This window comes from Cydia splendana, chromosome 25 (genome assembly GCF_910591565.1).
Source record: "Cydia splendana chromosome 25, ilCydSple1.2, whole genome shotgun sequence".
Classification (NCBI taxonomy): Eukaryota; Metazoa; Arthropoda; class Insecta; order Lepidoptera; family Tortricidae; genus Cydia; species Cydia splendana.
In genome coordinates this window covers 6103897-6123115 of record NC_085984.1, presented here as the reverse complement: position 1 = coordinate 6123115, position 19219 = coordinate 6103897, and the positions used below count along the sequence as shown (strand labels likewise).

The following is a 19219-nucleotide window of genomic DNA, read 5'->3' as shown; positions in this document are numbered from 1 at the left end:
AGAAATACATCATCTGTGAAAATTTTAACTGTTCATGAGATACGGCCTGGTGACAGACAGACGGACGGACGGACGGACGGACGGACGGACAGCGGAGTCTTAGTAATAGGGTCCCGTTTTTACCCTTTGGGAACCCTAAAAACCCTGGTTTCAATCAAAATAAATTAAAGAAGTAACAATACATCGATCGTAAAACCCAAACGCCATTTTCTTTTTTTTGGCGCAGGGGAAATGCATTTACGCATCCACCCCGGGCTGGAAAGGCCCATCGTGGGGGTGGTATGTGGGACTCGCTCCTCCCGTAGCTCCCTCTGCTGATCAGAGGGAGGGGAGGAGAATACCCACTAAAACCCCTGCGGCGTTACCCTCTGCCGTTATAGGGGAGCACCGTGAGGTCACTAATATTCTACCACGATGCTCCCCCGGCCGCCCCGGCTGTTCACCGGGGGCACCCTCAGATTAGAGGAGGAGGGATTGTGTAACTCTACAACCCCTCCTCGAGCGTGTAGAGCCTTATTTACGGGTCCTCAGCCCGCAGCTCTACTGGGGAATCAAGGCATTGACGAATTGCCGCCGCCTGACTCCCCTCCGTCTTTGTCGTAGCGGATGCGCATCGGCTCTGTCCTCGCGCGCCCGCTCCGCTTCTTCCTTCTTTCTCATTACCTTTTCGCAAAAGTTATGGAACGCCTAACACAACTGCATCGCACGTGCATGTCGCAAACCATTGCTACACAGTAGTTTCCCAGGCGGCGTTCTCATGATCTTTGTAAGTAACCTAGGTGGCCTAGGTTAGCTGGGTCGTGGCGGCGCACGAGTTCGCGCGAGCCCTTTGGTAGCTGGTTCAGTTTGGTGACGATAGATGGCGGTGTTATCAATTTTGAAAAGAGTACTTAGTATCATTAATCAATGAAATGAAATTCTAGGCTAAGTAGATAGCTAGGTGTCCTAGGTTAGCTGGGTCGTGGCGGCGTACGAGTTCGCGCGAGCCCTTTGGTAGCTGGTTCAGTATGGTAACGATAGATGGCGGTGATATCAAATTTGAAAGGAATTACTATAAATGAAACTCTAGGTTAGCTAGAGAGCGAATACAGTGCGAGTTTGCGTAGGCACTTTAGGAATTTATTCAGTTTGGTGTGGATAGATGGCGGTGATATCAATTCAGAATGAAGTAATGAAGTTTGAATTTATTTACGGCATTACGGGCCGTAGGTTGTCTAGTGCGTGGGCAAGCAAAGACAGACTTACGTTAGAATTTATTACTAATTAATTCAGTTTGGTGTAGGTAGATGGCGGTGAACTGTCAATTTGTAAGGTGTAAGATTACAGTTTTGTCAGTATTTTTCACGTTAGGACCAGCAACTTTAAGTTGTTGTTAAACATATACATCTGCTTGTCTCTGTCTCTGACTGTAGAGACCTTTTATCTCGGGAACGCGTGAAGAAATCGAGTTGAAATTAAAACCATATACTCAGGCTCCAATTTCATCACGGTGACAGGTGCGACAATTGTAAAACATCACTGTTGCTGACGTCACAGGCATCCATGGGATACGGTTACCGCTTACCATCGGGCGGGCCGTATTCCTGTTTGCCACCATCATTGCTTTATTTAAAAAAACTTTATTATATCGGAAATAAACAGATATTTCTCTTGCTAAGTTTATGACAATTGTCACAAGAAACACTACAATTGTCACGAAATTCCGACATATACCTCATTACCTGTCAAGAATTACCTACAATTCTTCTAAATCTTGACAATAGGCCTGTTGCAAGTAACAAAGAATCATGGAAATAATGGTTTCAACGAAACATATATGTTAATATGATTCTAAAAAATGGCCCAATCTCAGTATAAACTGAAGGATTATTAATATATTCAATAAAATAAAAGTGCAAAATTCTCCAATCGGCCATTTTTACTGAAACGCCAATCAGAAACGTTCCAAACAGTGACGTCATCAATCCATAACATATTTCTTAGAGCAACATAGACAACCTCATTGACCGAAATCTATACGTGGGCACCAAAGAGTTCGAAAGGTGCAAAAAAAAATGTTATGTCGCCACTAAACATTTATTACGTCCAAAAAATATTATTACACGATATAAAGTAGATATCTATTTGTTATTATTTAAATAAAATGCAAAATAATACGATATTTCAACAACAAACTTTTTTAATTATTTGGCTGAATGGAACTATCATTGCCATGTTGGCTGTCGTAACTAGAAAAAATGAAAAATTAAAAAGTAAAAGCGGCGTTCGGTGATTTTCACTCAAAATTTACATGTATCTAAATAATTCATCTTAAACTGCAACCGTGTGAGAGTTTTTGTGTAAAATGAGTTATTGTGATAAATTTTTGTAATGTATTTATCATCCCTAATCGTAATATATGGTGCTGAATTAACAATATCATTCGGATTCAAGGGAAATTCGTAACTGTAAGAATGTAAACAATATCTACCACCCTACCACCAACTAAATGATGACGTCACAAATGGCATGCGAGGCGTTTTCGCGCGAAGTTTAAACTAGCTATAATAAAATGCAATTATCTATGTTAAATCTTATGAGTATAACTGAAATATAGTGTTTTTCGGAACTAATACAAGTGTACCGACGATATTAAAAGGGTTTTCAAAATTTGTCATCAGGCCTATTGTCAGAAACTTCGCAAAAGAAATATCTGTTTTTTTTCCGATATAATATGGTTTTTTTTAAATAATACAATGATGGTGGCAAACAGGAATACGGCCCGCCCGATGGTAAGCGGTAACCGTAGCCCATGGATGCCTGTGACGTCAGCAACAGTGATTTTACAATTGTCGCACCTGTCACCGTGGTGAAATTGGGGCCAGGTCTACGTCCCTTGAAGCTGTAAAAAAAATAAAACTTCTCAGTTAACGTAAAAAAAAGATATTACGGCTGTTTATGCCACAAAAAACGTATATTTCGACACTCTCAAGGGAATCAAAATTAAAGGGTACATTCCGTTGACATAGAACTATGAAATTTGGCAAGTAATATCATCTTGTAAAAAATAATAATACATATATGTACGGACCCTCGATTTCTTAAATCGCTAAGATATGTTTATGTACTTTAGTTGGTATTAAAACACTTTTTATTCTCCATAGGACGTTTATGAGCAAGCTTACTTACATTATCACCTTTAAGTTTAACTCTGATCCTTAGTCGTAAACAATAAAGTTCAAATTCCATTGGCATGGAAACAAACGTCGCTTGCGCACAGGTGAAGTTCAAGTTCAGTAAAGTGTTGCAGTAAACGAGTTTAGTTGCGTGAGATTTTGAGTACAACGTAGTAAGTAATGTTAAAAATATCCAGAAAGGAATATGGGGACTACCTACGTTTGTATGAAAAGGCGATTTATGGGCGGTGATCATCCACATTCGTCTTAAGGTGGAAATTAATCTTATGAACGTTTTTGCTGCCTGGACTGGGCTTATAAAAATAAATAATATTATTGAAACAAGTTTTAAATAAATACCTACGTAGATGAAAAAATACAATCTTGCCTTTTATCAAATCACATCATTTATTGTGAAATTTGCGAATTAAGTTATCCAAATAACGGTTACAAATAAGAAGTCCCTATCACAGTTATGAACCCTGGCAGGGTTGAATACATAATAATGTCGGTATTTAACTAAACTTAAGACAAACTCTTTATTTCATTTACGCGAGCGGAGCCGCGGGCCCGTCTAGTAAATCATAAGATGCAAAGGCTCGACAATGTAAGCAAGTAGGTGAACTAGTTTCACTGAAGTTGTTAAAGGCTGAATATAAAACGATAGGTACTATTTCAATTCATTAAGAGGGACTTTCAAGAAAAAACCGGCCAAATGCGAGTTGGACTCGCCCAAGGGTATCGTACAAACTTTTTTTTTGTTACAAATTTATAGTTTTCTGAATTTTCCCTATACTTGTAGTGTAAGAGTATATGACTTGCCAAATTTCATAGTTCTATGTCAACGGGAAGTACTCTATAAACTTTGATTCCCGTGAGAGTGTCGAAATATACGTTTTTTGTGCGGCATAAACGGCTGTATCTTTTTTTTACGTTAACTTAGAGGCCAGGTAAAGGGTTAAATAATATATCCGCCTTATAGCCATTTCAAGTATTATGAAGAGTACTCAAAAAATAAAGACAAGTATATCACTACACCTTATAAAACAAAGTCCCCCACCGCATCTGTCTGTTTGTGTATTTGTATGTTCGCGATAAACTCAAAAACGACTTAACGGATTTTCATGCGGTTTTACCTATGAATAGAGTGATTCTTGAGGAAGGTTTAGGTATAATTTGTTAACTCGTGCGAAGCCGGGGCGGGTCGCTAGTGATTAATATAATTACACATCTCGCGCCTCGGTACGCCCCCTTAAGTCGAATAATAAAACTCGTCTGACATTTCGCTCGGCTGGTAGCAACTGGGCTATGGTCGCCTTTAATTATTATTATCCTATACGTTGAGGAAGGAATACAATATCCTCTTACCCTTGACAGGTGTCAATGATCCTGTGAGAGAGGCCTATGGCAGACCTCCCTGTCACACTTACGTACGAATTTACAAGTGCGACAGAGAGGCAACACGTGGAACGCGGTTCGCGGTAGGCACTCTGGATTAACATGGCAAATATTGATCTAAGGAAAGTGCCTAATAGGAATGAAATGTCTAATAATGATGATGAATGCCTCTATGCTGCCTGGTTCTCTAAATCATTTCCACACACACACGCAAAACACGCGCGCACGCACGCACGCACGCACACACACAGGCACGCACGCACGCACGCACGCACGCACGCAAATCCTGGTAAGGGCATTATTCGTGTGATGAGCATGGACATTTGTTCCTGAGTCATGGGTGTTTTCTATGTATTTAAGTATTTATAAATATGTACAAACACCAACACTCCTAACTGTGCAACGGTGGACCTTATTACAAAAGCCATAAGGTCCACCGATGTACAGTTAACGGTGTGGACGATGGTACTGTGGGACTTAGTCAAATTGTGTAAAGGTGGCCACTGACGAGCCTTCCGATTTGGATGCAATAAATTTGGTTTCGTGCTTATGATTATGATGATATGATACCGTTAATTTAGTTTGGAAATATTTAAATGTTGGAATGAGTTTTAAGTAAATTCAGCTTCAAGCTCATACTTAAAAGCAGTTATCACTACACCTTAAAAAACAAAGTCCCCCGCCGCGTCTGTCTGTGTGTTTGTATGTTTGTTCGCGATAAACTCAAAAACTACTGAACGGATTTTCATGCGGTTTTCACCTATCAATAGAGTGATTCTTGAGGAAGGTTTAGGTGTATAATTTGTTAACCTGTGCGAAGCCGGGGCGGGTCGCTAGTCGCTACTATGTGCAAGAGAAAAGAAGAAATTATTTTGATTTCGTAAGAAAGTAATCTTTGGCACTCATAAGTTATAAGTTAACTCAATTGCACAATGCATCTAATCTAAACCACACGCATGCACGAATACATTTAATTTTCTTACGCAACTCCCAAAAAACTCGCATCCAACATGGCGCCTCGCCCATCATCTGTCAAAATGCGCGCGCATTTCCTGCATTCCCGCGGTGCAGCTTTTTTAATTTCTTTTTTTTAAGGCAAAGATCATCCAGTTTCCAGCCAGTTTGTTCTATATTGAGCTGATATATAAGCTAAACGGGTGTGTTGGAAGGCATCAGTAGCCTTCGAGACGCAAGATGAGAATTCTGGTCAGTAGTTTTCTTTGTTTATAAGTGTTTTTTTTTTTAAGTGTAGTGCGGGAACAAAGAAAGTGTTTTCGGATAGCTTTATCTTGATTAAGTATGGATTCAGTGCAGTATTAAAATAGATATGACTTAATTTTCTTCGTTCGATCTTAGTGTTAATTATAAATTAATATTTTGTTCAGTTTTTATATATTAGGAAATAATTTATGTAATGAAAGCATAATGCCAAAATCTCTAAAGCTATTAAATTCATAATTGGTGTCTATGTATATTAAACTTTACCATAAAAATAAGGTTTCTTTGTAACATTTAACTTTATAGTGAGACTTAGAAGTTTATTGGCTGATTGCATTTTTATACACTTAACCATTTATTTTATTTTTTACACTTCGTGCGTTGCATATGCTTGATATTATTTATTTTTAATAATGTAACCTACGACAATGGATTTTGCCTTGCAAAAATAAAAGATGATTTCAAGCCCCAGTCACAAGTGCCAAAAACCCCACCAAAAATCACCAAAGGGGACGGGGGGTCAAGTCACAAAGTAGCCGAAAACACCTCGCGTGATTTGTGCACAAGCCCTAATGAACTTTGTTGTATTCGAGTTGTTGCAAAGCATTAGGCGAACTCGAGTCTACAAGTCAGTGAAATACACACATCACATCAACTTGCTTGTAAATTGAACTAGACAGTTACAAAGTGCTCGCGTGACGACTAAATTAAAAACCGGCCAAGTGCGAGCCGGACTCGCGCACGAAGGGTTCCGTACCATTACGCAAAAAACGGCAAAAAAAAAACACCCAGTCCCCAGTCCAAGCCCCAGTTATTATTAACAAGCTTTTATTAGGTCGACCTGGCTCCAATTTCACCACGGTTAAGCCTAGTCTAGGCTACGGTTACCGCTTACCATCGGGCGGGCCGTATTCCTGTTTGCCACCATCATTGTTTTATTTAAAAAAAATTATTATATCGGAAAAAAACAGATATTTCTCTTTCAAAGTTTATGACAATTGTCACAAGAAACACTACAATTGTCACGAAATGCCGACATATAACTCATTACCTGTCAAGAATTACCTACAATTCTTCTAAATCTTGACAATTGTCAGAAACTTCGCAAAAGAAATATCTGTTTTTTTCCGATATAATAAAGTTTTTTTTAATAAAACTATGATGGTGGCAAACAGGAATACGGCCCGCCCGATGGTAAGTGGTAACCGTAGCCCATGGATGCCTGTGACGTCAGCAACAGTGATTTTACAATTGTCGCACACCACCGTGGTGAAATTGGGGCCTGTATGTAACTAACTATGTAATAGAATCTAAGGTAACTAATTTAACCATCTTCCAAGGATCGTAGCGTCATGAAAATTGGCAGCTGTATGTAGTTCTGATGACAATACAATAATATGGTACTGTCGAACTGATCTGATGATGGAGACTCGAGGTGGCCATAGGAACTCCGTGATGAAACAACGCAACCTAATTGTGTTAGGGGTTTTTAGAATTGTCTCGATGAGTATTAGTTGTCTGTCGTAAGAAAAGTACAGTCAGCGATAAAAGCTTGTACCAAAAATTTAATTTTTGCCAAAAACTTATTTTATTCTGTTTTTAGTATTTGTTGTTATAGCGGCAACCGAAATACGTCACCTGTGAAAATTTTAACTGTCTATCTATCACGGTTCATGAGATACGAGTACAGCCTGGTGACAGGCGGACAGACAGACAGACGGACAGTGGAGTCTTTGTAATAGGGTCCCATTTTTACCCTTTGGGTACGGAACCCTAAAAACGAACCGATTAAGATAAATCGATTAATCAATTTTATATCGACTCGCCTGTTAAAGTGGTTTAAAAGTTAATGACTCTTGTCTCATACGATAATTAATAGTTAATTACTACCTACTTATGATTTTCCGCAAATGTTGTCCAGGATTAGCCTAATGTTACTTACGTGTTAAGTAACTGTATTTCTTTGTACAGTCGTCATCAGATATATCGGAGCGGCCGAAGTGCTCAAAAATACACATCTGAACACGCGCTCTAACGCCTGAGAATAGAGGCGTGTTAAGACATTTGTGAGCATCTTGGCCGCTCTGATATATCTAAAGGCGTGTGTACTTACTAATGCATTTAAGGTGGGGGTTTCCAGAACCATTAAACGGATTGATTCACCACAAAATTGGCGTTGATATTATTCTACAAAATGGGTTTACCAGTAATTTAGGTTTCAACTTTAAACTTGTCTTCAAATGAGTGATACCTAAAGTAAATACCTATTACCTGGACGTAATTATACTTTCTAATAGTTATCATTTTACAGTAAGGAAATCAAACTTATAAGTTCTGCGAAATTAAGAACTTTTTTATAAGACGGTTTGCATATATTATAAGATGTTTACAAATGTTTAAGTTTAAGGCTGCCTTTCCATCAGAGATGTGCGAAGATGCGTAATGAGGCATGTGTTTGTTAAAAACCAATAAAACCACTTCATTTACCTATCTCGCTCTGAATCCTCCCATATCTCTGGTGAAAACACAGCCTAATCCTGTAATATCACTTCGATGGGCCGAATATCTATGCAAAATTTTCTGATTATCATCTTGCATTTTTGTCATTTATCAAAAGATCCTGTCCGCGATCTTCGCCTGCGCGGCCGCAGCGCCCTCGGCCCCTGTGCTCGCCATAGCCCCCATCATCCCCGCCGCCATCCCCACTCTATCCCCCGGAGACCTCCAGGCCGCCGCCATTGATGCCAAGGTTCAGGCGGAAGACCAGGCTCGAGCGATAGCGGAACAGGCGAAGCTAGCTGCTGAAGTAGCTAGGGATCAGGCGGAACTGGCGTTGGAAGGACAGAAGGTAAATCACTATTTTATGTTGAACCCTAGGGGTTCAGGCTGCTATAGAAGCCAAGATCTAGGTGGGAGACTAGATGACTATAGCAGACCAGGCGAGGGTAGGTGCTGAAGTAGCTAGGAATCAGGCTGAACTTGCTTTGGAGATTCAAAAGGTGAGTGTAGATGCTGGTTTTGTATTAACGGGCCTCAACCTCTAATCGTCTGCCATTCCTACATTATCACCTGGGAACTTGCAGACTGCCGCTATATATGAAAAGGTCCAAGCATAAGACCAGGCCAGCTGATCAGCGATGAACTAGGCCAGCGACTGACGTGACTCAACTGGCTTTGGAAAGTCACAAGATGAGTCTTTAGTTCGCATTTAGGGTTTATCTTAAAAAGCACAGCGGCAGTCCGCTATTCTCACACTAACGGCTCGGCCACGACATTGCGCGACGGGCGACGGCGGCGGCGGCGACCATAGGTTGGAGCGAGACAAAGCGATCGGACCTTTCGTTCCCACCTATAGTTGCTGCCGCCCCCGTCGCCAGTCGCGCAATGTCGTGGCCGAGCCGTAACTCCATAGGGGCTTGCAGGCGGCCGCTGTCGACGCCAAGGTCCAGGCTGAAAACCAGGCCAGAGCTATAGCTGATCAGGCTAGGTCAGCCGCTGATGTGGCTAGGGACCAGGCTGAACTAGCTTTGGAAGCTCAACGTCTGTATACTGACATTGCACAATCTGACAATAAATGATTACTTACTTACTTACTTAAAGGTTCACATTTGTGATTGTGCTGTCTCAACGATCAAAGCGCGGCGCCCGAGAGGCGTCAATTTTTTTCCAGTCTCTGAGTTTTCAAACTTAAACAAGTAACTGTCCAAAGGACCAACCACCAATAAAACTAATAAAAGGGTGATAAGACAAGTGTTTTAGAGCTCATTTTTAACTGTAGGCAGTATCTACTCCAAATCCCACCTTTTATTAGCGCCTAACGGTGACGTAAAGCATTTTTATATGACAAAGTAATTAAACTACACAAGCAAGACCAGAACAACGTACTAGGCATTCCGATTTTAGACCTATTTTTTTCCTAACTTTCCCAAGAACGAATACATAAACCTAGACCTAAAACTAGTATTTCTAACAGCCTTTAGCCTACGCGGCCCCAGCCCCCGTTCTTGCCATCGCCGCTCCAACCCCAGGGGACCTCCAAGCCGCCGCCATCGACGCTAAGGTCCAAGCTGAAGACCAGGCTAGGGCTATAGCAGATCAGGCGAGGTTAGCTGCTGACGTATCGCGAGACCAAGCTATACTGGCGTTGGAAGGACAGAAGGTAAATGACTATTCTATTTTGAACCCTAGGGGGTTCAGGCTGCTATAGAAGCCAAGATCTAGGTGGAAGACTAGATGACTATAGCATACCGGGCGAGATTAGCTGCTGATATATATAGCGAGAGACTAGGCTTAACTGGCGTTAGACGGACAAAAAATAAATAACTATTCTATGTTGAACCTTAGTTCAGGCTGCTATATAAGCCAAGATCTAGGTGGAAGTCCAGGCGCTAATGTCAAGGTGAGCAGTCAAGCAGATCAGCGGAATCCGGGACTATATAGGCATGTAAAACTCTAGGGTTCAGATTGCTATGGATGCTATAGTACCTACTTACTAATTAGGTAAGGCCGAAAAAATTACGCGATTATTGCCAAAGCCCACGGGAGATTTAGTGAGGTTCGGCATGACCCTCACGTACCTAATTAATGAACGCCCCCATGCCTGTTAAAAACATTGTTACATAACCAAATTTTTATTACAGGATAAGGTGGAAGAAGTGACTTCCATAGCTAAAGAAAAGAGCGAGGAACTATTCTGGAACGTAGAAGACAAGAAATGGCAAGCGATAGACGCAGTGAAAACTATTGAAGCGAAAATCGACGGGGCGGTCGCGAACAACGCTGGGGCTTTAGCAAAAAGTGTGATCCCAGTGGTAGCTTCTTTACCTTATGCTAACCTGGTATACGCTCCTGGAATAATACCGTTGATTAAAGAAGATAAGATAACTAAGACTGGTGATAAGGAGATAGAGGCGCCGAAGTTGGAAGGACTGGCGCTGACTCAGGGTATAGGGTTGGTTGGAGCCCCGTGGGCCCCCCTGACGTTGGTTCAACCGGGGCTGATAGGGGCACCGCTGCCGCTGCAGCCTGTGCTCACGCCAATCATAAAACAGTGGTAGTTTAGTCAGTAGGCGGAATAAACGGTGATTTTTATGTGTTCTTTCATTATTGTCCCAATAAAAAACTGCCATATGGAAACCAAAAAAATCATCAGTCAGCATTTAAAATTGCCAGCAGGCTCATTTCGAATCATTCTCAGCGACGTCGATCCGTTCCAAATACCACAAAATGTGCCTACTTTGTGGGGAGCCCCACTAGTTAATTGTGATCCAATCGATTTTATATATGAAAACTACGAGTATATCACAACCTCATTTAATACTATAAGTGTTAAAATATTATACTAATAACTAGTGATGGTGATGGAACGTACCACAATATAAAAATTTACATTAAATTTGGAAATTTGGAGCAAAGTAGCACATTTTACGGTAACAAAATTAAACGCACGAAAACCAAACACCACACAATTAGAACTTTTCTTACATTTTAGTTCATATTTGCGTTGACGTCTTTTGTTCTCGAACAGCCAAGCTAAATATCTGTCCGTCAAAGACATCAACGAAACGATAAATTGATAAATATGTACGTAGAATTTTATAGTTTAATAAAATATTACAGATGTAGTGCATAATTGTTTTCCATCGTATTTTCACGGAAACGTGTACGAACGTGTCTTGCTATTTCAGTCAGTCTCGGAACAAAAAGTACTGAGCTTGACTGGAGTAGCATATGACAAACACGAACGTTTCCGAGAAAATACGATGGTAAACAATTATGTTGTACTTCTGTATTACAGTACTATTTTATTTAGAATCTCCTCGATTCCTTAAAATGGAGCCTGTCACCCGAGTCTCAAAAACGTTTTATAATCGAATTGGCCTCAAGGTCAATTTGTGATCAATCTTTTAGTTCAAATACCACTCATAAGGACCGTATCGTTTATTATGGGTACAGATAAAACCTGGTCTAACTGTTGACGTGTGTATTATTTTGTATTACTATGTTCTTAAGGTATAATCTGGGGGCATTTTTAAGCCTTATCTGATATAAGAAGGTTTTACATTTATTTTATTTTAGAGATTTTATGATGATTTTAATACCGTCTAGCAAATATAATTTGGACAAGCCTATCGAGCTTAATTTGAGACTATTTCACCGATTCCTTGGTACGATTTAAAGAAACAAAAGGTTAATATGCTGCCAAAATATGTCATCTAAGTGTCCTTTTCATGATTGCTCAATTGAACATCCACAGAATAAATATGGTGAGTTTTTATTTTTACATGAAAACTACTTTTTATGCAACATTTTGGATTCCCGTCAATTTCTGACGCAAGCAAAATGAGGGAAACAGCTAAAAGAATTTACCGAAATCCAAAGCCTAACGGACATTCATGGCGTTGAACCATGGCTAAGAACAGGTCGATGGAAACGCTCCATGATGGTTATAATGTATACCAAAGTCGGGGTTGTCGTAAGTAACATGCCATATTCTCTAAAAGGCCAACATGCACAGATCCAAAACTTTTTTTCCAACTAAAAGAAATGATTAGACTATGCCCAGATGTTTCGCTTTACGAATCATATGTAATAATTGCTGTTTACATAGTACGATTTTCTTTGTGTAATATCTCGTCTTGTTCGCAAACCGCAAGTTTTCTTGTAGTATTTGTCCAAAATCGTTGTAGTTACTCGGGAGTATTAGGTGAATATTGTCCAAACCATATGCTTTACGTGATCTCCCAGGACGAAATGTTACTTATTATTAAAGCACTAATTAAACTATATGTTTAATTTTTTAATAAAAATATAATACCAGAAAAACGGCTAAGTAAAGTTGTACCCATAATTAACGATACGGTCCTTATTATGGGTTTTGATTGGCTGAGCAATGTATAATATCATATTTAAAAGAATATATGGCATTATACAGGGTGGAACATTTCTAGAGACTGAGCTGAAAGGATAACGTTATCTAAGTGATCTACAATCGAGTTATTATAATCGTAAAGCTGAAGTAACAAGTAAAACAAAATCACTAAAATGAAATATTTTTATATCAGTGACTTGCACTAATGTTTAACAAACTGTATCTCTAAAACGGTTAGAGATATTAACGTGATTAATAAGTCAAAAATAAAGTACGTAGCCTAAACAATTCCCCGTTTGCGTAAAAGTCCTTCGTTCTGTTCCACCCGATATATTTTATTTTCATTTTACACATAAGAATGTATTATTAAACATAACATAAATAAAACTAAACTAAACCCATCTTAATCTATGTGGTCTAATTAATAATAGGTACCTAATTTAAGTACTCTATCTTATGGCCAATTCGGTAGTAGGTATACCTATGTTTTTGAGACTCGGGTGACAGGTTCCATTTTTTTGGCTGAGCAATGTATAATAATGATATTATACATTGCTCAGCCAATCAAAACCCAGTATAATAGAGTAATTGCAACATTCAACTAAGCAATTCGAATATGCTACGTATGCAAATGCGCATTGCTGCATAATGTTGCAGTCTGGTCGTCATTATGGATTCCTTGGCCTTGGCAGGTTTCTTAGGGTTCCCTATATAATAACATATGTTTCCGTAAAAACCCGTTTTTAGTGAAAACCCGTTTTGCTAAGTGAAAACTAGTTTTCCGCATCGCCTCATACTTATCAGTGAAAACGCGTTTTGCGTAAGGTCTCGGTGATAACTAGTTTTAACTGTTTTTTTTTCAGAACCTCTACCACCAGTTTTGACGTTGACATAACGCTCACGTCTACGTAATTTACTTTCGGTACATCTCGCTTGCACTAATATGCCTGTACGAGCGAGATGCATAGAAAGTAAGTTACGTCGACGTGAGCGAATGTGTCAATGTCAAAACTGGTGGTAGCCGTACAGTCTATACTAGAAAGTAATGTGCCTTGGTAAAAACTAGTTTTACATATTGTTCCATAATCTAACTTTGTAACATGACCCTATAATGTTTATTTATTTAATGATCAAAGTTATAAAATTAATTGATATACTTCATAAATGATTGAATAATAAACACATTATTTGCGCTATTAAACTCAACAAGCGTAACGAGCTAACTCATAACTTAACGTTTAACTGCAGATCGGTTAAGATAGTATATCTTTTGTTAGTCTAATTAATTTAGTACTAGAAAATGTTATATTTGGGGCATTATCTATGAAAAGGGACCTTATTGTCGATGGCGCTTACGCCGCACAGCGTCGCGCGGCATTGTATTTAAATATATCGGAGCATCCTTAATAATAGCGTAAGCGCCATCGACAATAATGTCCCTTTTCATAGATAACGTCTCATTTACTTTAAAATATAACCCGTTTTCAATATTATTGACTGTACTTTGATATTACTGTCAGGGTTCAAGCGGAACGGCTTTTCCAACTTTCGCATTCAAATTGCTTTACGCAAATCTAGAATTTGCTAGACAATATACACTTTAGTACTTAGTTCATGTTTCATAATCAGTGTTTTCCTTTTTTATGCCCTGATTGTTGTAAAGGTTAATGACCTGACCTGTACATTTTTTTAAGGAGATCATTCGACGGCTTGTTATTTTAGTAAAGAAAACGTTTAACAAAAAAAAACAGTCTTTATTATCAGGCCAATTCGAACGAACACTGACATCTGCTGACAATTTCAGTCAAAGACATAAAAACAGAAACGATCTAAAAAAATATCAAGAAGTTGAGAATATCCACCTTCGAAATTTAGAATTCGGTAAAAAATGTATAATCCCCGCCAGATATATCACGAGCAGTCAAAAGTTATGTCAACTATGATGTACAATTCGAATTAAATAGTTAAAACATTTCAAATAATGCTATATGTAAAAAAAAATTGGCCAAAATGTCGCAAAACATTTTCGCAATAATCAATGTTTCGTATGACAAGTACATAGATTAAATACGTAAAGCGCAACCTACAAACTGGATCTAAATATAACTGTAGGAAACCGAACCGGGCACTTATATACCAGTAACAATAATAGCGGCCTAGACTGCTAGAATAGCTGGGCTGGACTGTAGGCCGAGAGCCGACCGCTTCATTATCGTTCTTGTTACTTTTCACATAGTCTAATAAAACATGGTCTTCCATTCCCAGAGTGACACGGGCCTACGTCACAACAACATGGCCGCTATATATAGCGCTATCGCATATTATCATATAGCGCTGTCGCATGATGACGTAGCCCCGTGTCAGTTAGGTGACCTAGAAAAGACGGGAATGGAGTACCAGGCGGAGTATATTATTATACCATGACTTTTCACAGCAAGATGCAATATGGTTCAGTAACCAGTATGCTTCATCTTAGACACTGTCACTCTCTATTAAAGGGGCCCACTGATTAACAGTCCGCCGGACGGTATCGGCCTGTCAGTTAGAACAAAATTATGACAGTTCCGAATAACTGACAGGCCGATACCGTCCGGCGGACTGTTAATCAGTGGGCCCCTTAAGAGAGACTGGGATAAATCACAGATTATTCTTATAAAAAAGTACCTATTGACGACACTAATGGAATTACAAGTGGAAAGTACTGCTGAACGCGCTTAGCCACCAATGTGGTACTTATACAACAAATACAATTTTAGAAAACAGAAACTTATGTAACTATTATATTGGATATTAGAAATTCTTATAAAAAGCCTGGGTCAATGCCTGATACAAAAGCAAACATGGTGAATAAAACGTTATAACGTTCCATATTTTACGTTGTTAACGATTTTTCAACTATATTACAAGTTATTTTTAATGTTTATAGCACCATTTTACTCATTGCTCGTTATGCTGTCTTATTGATCTATTTGAAAGGGACATTTTACCACGGTTTTTTATTTATTACACGTAGACACATTTTATCTTACGTCTGATTTGCACTAGCGACACACACACACATTCCCTCGAGATGTTTATTTTTTATAAACTATAATAGAGCATTTCATCAGTAATACACTTACAAACACGTTTGATTTCTCTAAAAAATCTAGGAAGACTAGTTGGTCTACAGTGTCACACTCATGAAAAAACTCAAATGGATGCAGGTAACACTGGTGGAATGCTCTTATTTTGAACAAATATCAAACAACCTATCAAAATTTTCAACCGTCTCTCGGACTAAAACTAACTAGAACAACTTAGCATTTCACAAGGTTCTAGAACAAGCGATATGTCGAGAATATGAGATATACACTCAAAAGGAAACTCATTAATATATTTCCTTCATTTGCAGTATTAATTATGATTTTAGAATTCAAGTATTTAGTAAAAGGCGTTGCCTTCGGTCGCCCTTTGGAAGTAATTATTAATTAGATGTGATTATAACTAGCTCTATTATAGGGTGGTTAATAAAAATGTTAGAGTAGTTTACCTAGAATCATGACTACACACACAAAAGCCATACGAAAAAAAAAAAAAAAGAATCATGACCACTCAGTGAAGTCAAATTAAAATTCGCCATTTGCCTCAATAGAGTGCGCCTATACTAAAATAAAATAATTTTTAAACGATTTACTCACGTAAATATTATTAAATGTAATAAACGCTATAACCTAACTTTACACGAACGTGAATAAAACAAAGTGAAGACGTGTCATTACATTATTATTTATAAACGTCACAATTTCATAGAAATTTGACATTAGTTACACTTCGTCATTGCAAAAATGTAAACGCAGATTTGTTTCTTTTTAAAAATAAGTTTTTGGCAAAAATTTCATTTTTGGTATAAGCTTTTATCGCTGACTGTACTTTTCTTACGACAGACAACTAATACTCATCGAAACGATTCTAAAAAAAACCCTAACACAATTAGGTTGCGTTGTTTCATCACAGAGTTCCTATGGCCACCTCCTGTCTCCATCATCATCATCAGATCAGCTCGATGGTACCATAATATTGCATTGTCATCCGATTTGAAACTAAATAAAAGCTTGTAATAAAGGAATGTCTCCTTTAAGTAAAATGAGTTAACTTAAGGATTTCAGGTAGTTTCCCTCCAGGGCCCGACTTATTTTTCCACATTGTATACAACAACCAACACCTTATATCAAAAGGTTTACGTATAGGTTCAAAACCTCATGCCACACTCTAAACTTACGGACCAATTCCTATCATGTACGGTTACCGCACATTCAGGTAGCCGTGAGGTGAATATTGTCACAATATAGGTACATTATTTACAAAACATTTCACAGTAAACTTGAACTTGTACCCAATATAACATGATCCCTAGATTTTTGAAGTGAAAACTTCTTTAGCGGCGCTGTGCACTTTTTGTGATGGGGAAAAAATGTTAAACTCGCGACAGGTCACGTGACCGTAAGATACGTAAGACGGGCACGTGACCTGATCGAAAAACTGGTACAATGTCATTGAGTTTTCATTTCTGCCTGCCGGCCCCCGGAGTGCAACCCGTTGTTTTTTTTACTTTTTAGGGTTCCGTACCCAAAGGGTAAAAACGGGACCCTATTACTAAGACTCCACTGTCCGTCTGTCCGTCTGTCTGTCACCAGGCTGTATCTCATGATTCATGAACCGTGATAGTAGACAGTTGAAATTTCCACAGATCATGTATTTTTGTTGCCGCTATAACAACAAATACTAAAAAGTACGGAATCCTCGGTGGGCGAGTCCGACTCGCACTTGTCCGATTTTAATCTTTGATTCGGCTACGTAAAAAATACTGGATATAGTCATACTGGATGTGCCATGCATAGTTTGAGTGCAATATGCAATATTCGCAGCGAATGACGTCATTCCGCTGAAGTAGATGGCCGGCGCCGCTGTCTCCCGGCAGTTTTGGAGACCCAATACCATGCCCACAATACTAAAAGTTGGCAGCGGTTTTCGAATCTGAAATATTTATATTCCCGTAACCCAGTGCACTAAAGGTGCCCGAGGCCCTACCGCGAAAAACGAAAATATAAATTTCGTTATCTGCCTCTGTATCGCACTTGTGTATTCGAGCAATAGAGGCAGATAAAAAAATCTAATCAGATGCCATACTTGTACTGGCGTACAGTAAACTTTGTGAATAACCACTGTGGTTCACGCATTGTGACATGAACCAGTTAAAAAACAAATGAAATAGGTGGTTACATGTGTGTCAAAGGCATAATAACCAAGACACATCCTTTTTTGGCGTCATCTTTCTTCATGACACATTTCTTTTCATTCAAGTTATAGGTAGAGTTAGACCAAGACAAGTCTGCAGAGATTTTGACAGCACTCGCAGTGCAGGTGTTATTTTAAACGTCAAACTTCTATGAAATTATCACGTATAAATAACACTGGCACTGAGTGTGTTGAATGACAGATTAGTATCATATCGGAATCAGATCCAACTAAAACTCGGATTGGCCTGTAAGATAAGGGCTGTGCCCAGCAGTGGGACGTATCTAGGTTATAGTACTAGGTACAGAAGCTTCAATTTCTAACAAAACGCGTCTATTAGGTACGATAGATATGACCGCAAGGTGGCGCAAGCGCGAGCAGGCGTCCGTTTCGTAGCGGCGCGCGGCAACTACTATGGCTAGACACCAAAATTGGTGTAGACTGCATGTACTTGTAGCGACGCGACGAATTCGCGGAGTGAGTCGGGCCTTATTAGGGTGCTGATTGCTAATGATAATAAAATGCTAATTTCTGATGAATATTATATAAGACGGTAAATAAACCAGGGCTCAAATATCAAACGGCATTGAAATCTAGATTCCATAAGTAGATTGGGTTTCTCAATTATCTAGATCCAGTTACGAGCACGGATAAGTATAGTTGTATATTGCTCATAGGTAATTACCTGATATAAATGTGTGGAATGTATTGTTTAATGGGTGATTTTAATGGTATGTTAACTAGATGATCTAAAAAAATCCCTCACTATTATTTTTGCAATATATGTATGTATGTGTGTTCCACCGTGTAGCGTCAAGACAACTAAGGGTGGTATTTCACCTTTCCAATTTCTATGTCCAATGTCAGTGCAACTCACTCTCTCATTAAAGCAAAATGTGAGACGCAATACACATTGGACAAAAATTGGATAGGTGGAGTACTACCCTAAGTTGATTTTGTCAAATGAGTTAAGTATCAGTCAATTCGATTTTATAAGACGGATTACATTTTTGGCCGACCATACGGACTAGTTTTTGGCCGATATTAAACGGGAGGTTTTTAACGAATAAACGTTATTAAGTTATTATAGCCAAGTATCCTATGAAGAGTTCCTCTACCTATAGTAAATTGAAAAAACAGTACGTGTGGGTCATTTTATTAAAGTTGGACATTTAATTTTATTTCAAATTTCGAATTTTTTATGTCATTTCTATTCAGTCTCTCAGAATCACGAGATCTTTAGATCCAAACAGACAAACAAGTGTCCCAATTATATCCATACATTTTTCATTCCTCCCAT

At 38.8% G+C, this 19219-nt stretch overlaps 2 protein-coding genes across 2 annotated transcripts in view; one reads left to right on the top strand and one right to left on the bottom strand.

Annotated features, from left to right (window-relative positions):
* The window catches only part of LOC134802850 (WD repeat-containing protein 7), a 156156-nt gene that overhangs the window by 73771 nt on the left and 63166 nt on the right, over window positions 1-19219 (bottom strand). The gene's annotated exons all lie outside the window — the stretch shown is intronic.
* Window positions 5623-10862, top strand: LOC134802792 (pupal cuticle protein PCP52-like). The gene is made up of 4 exons (XM_063775504.1): window positions 5623-5759; window positions 8389-8619; window positions 9745-9930; window positions 10412-10862. Exons 1-4 carry the CDS (start codon window positions 5748-5750, stop codon window positions 10826-10828), a joined length of 846 nt encoding a protein of 281 aa, XP_063631574.1. The 5' UTR covers window positions 5623-5747; the 3' UTR covers window positions 10829-10862.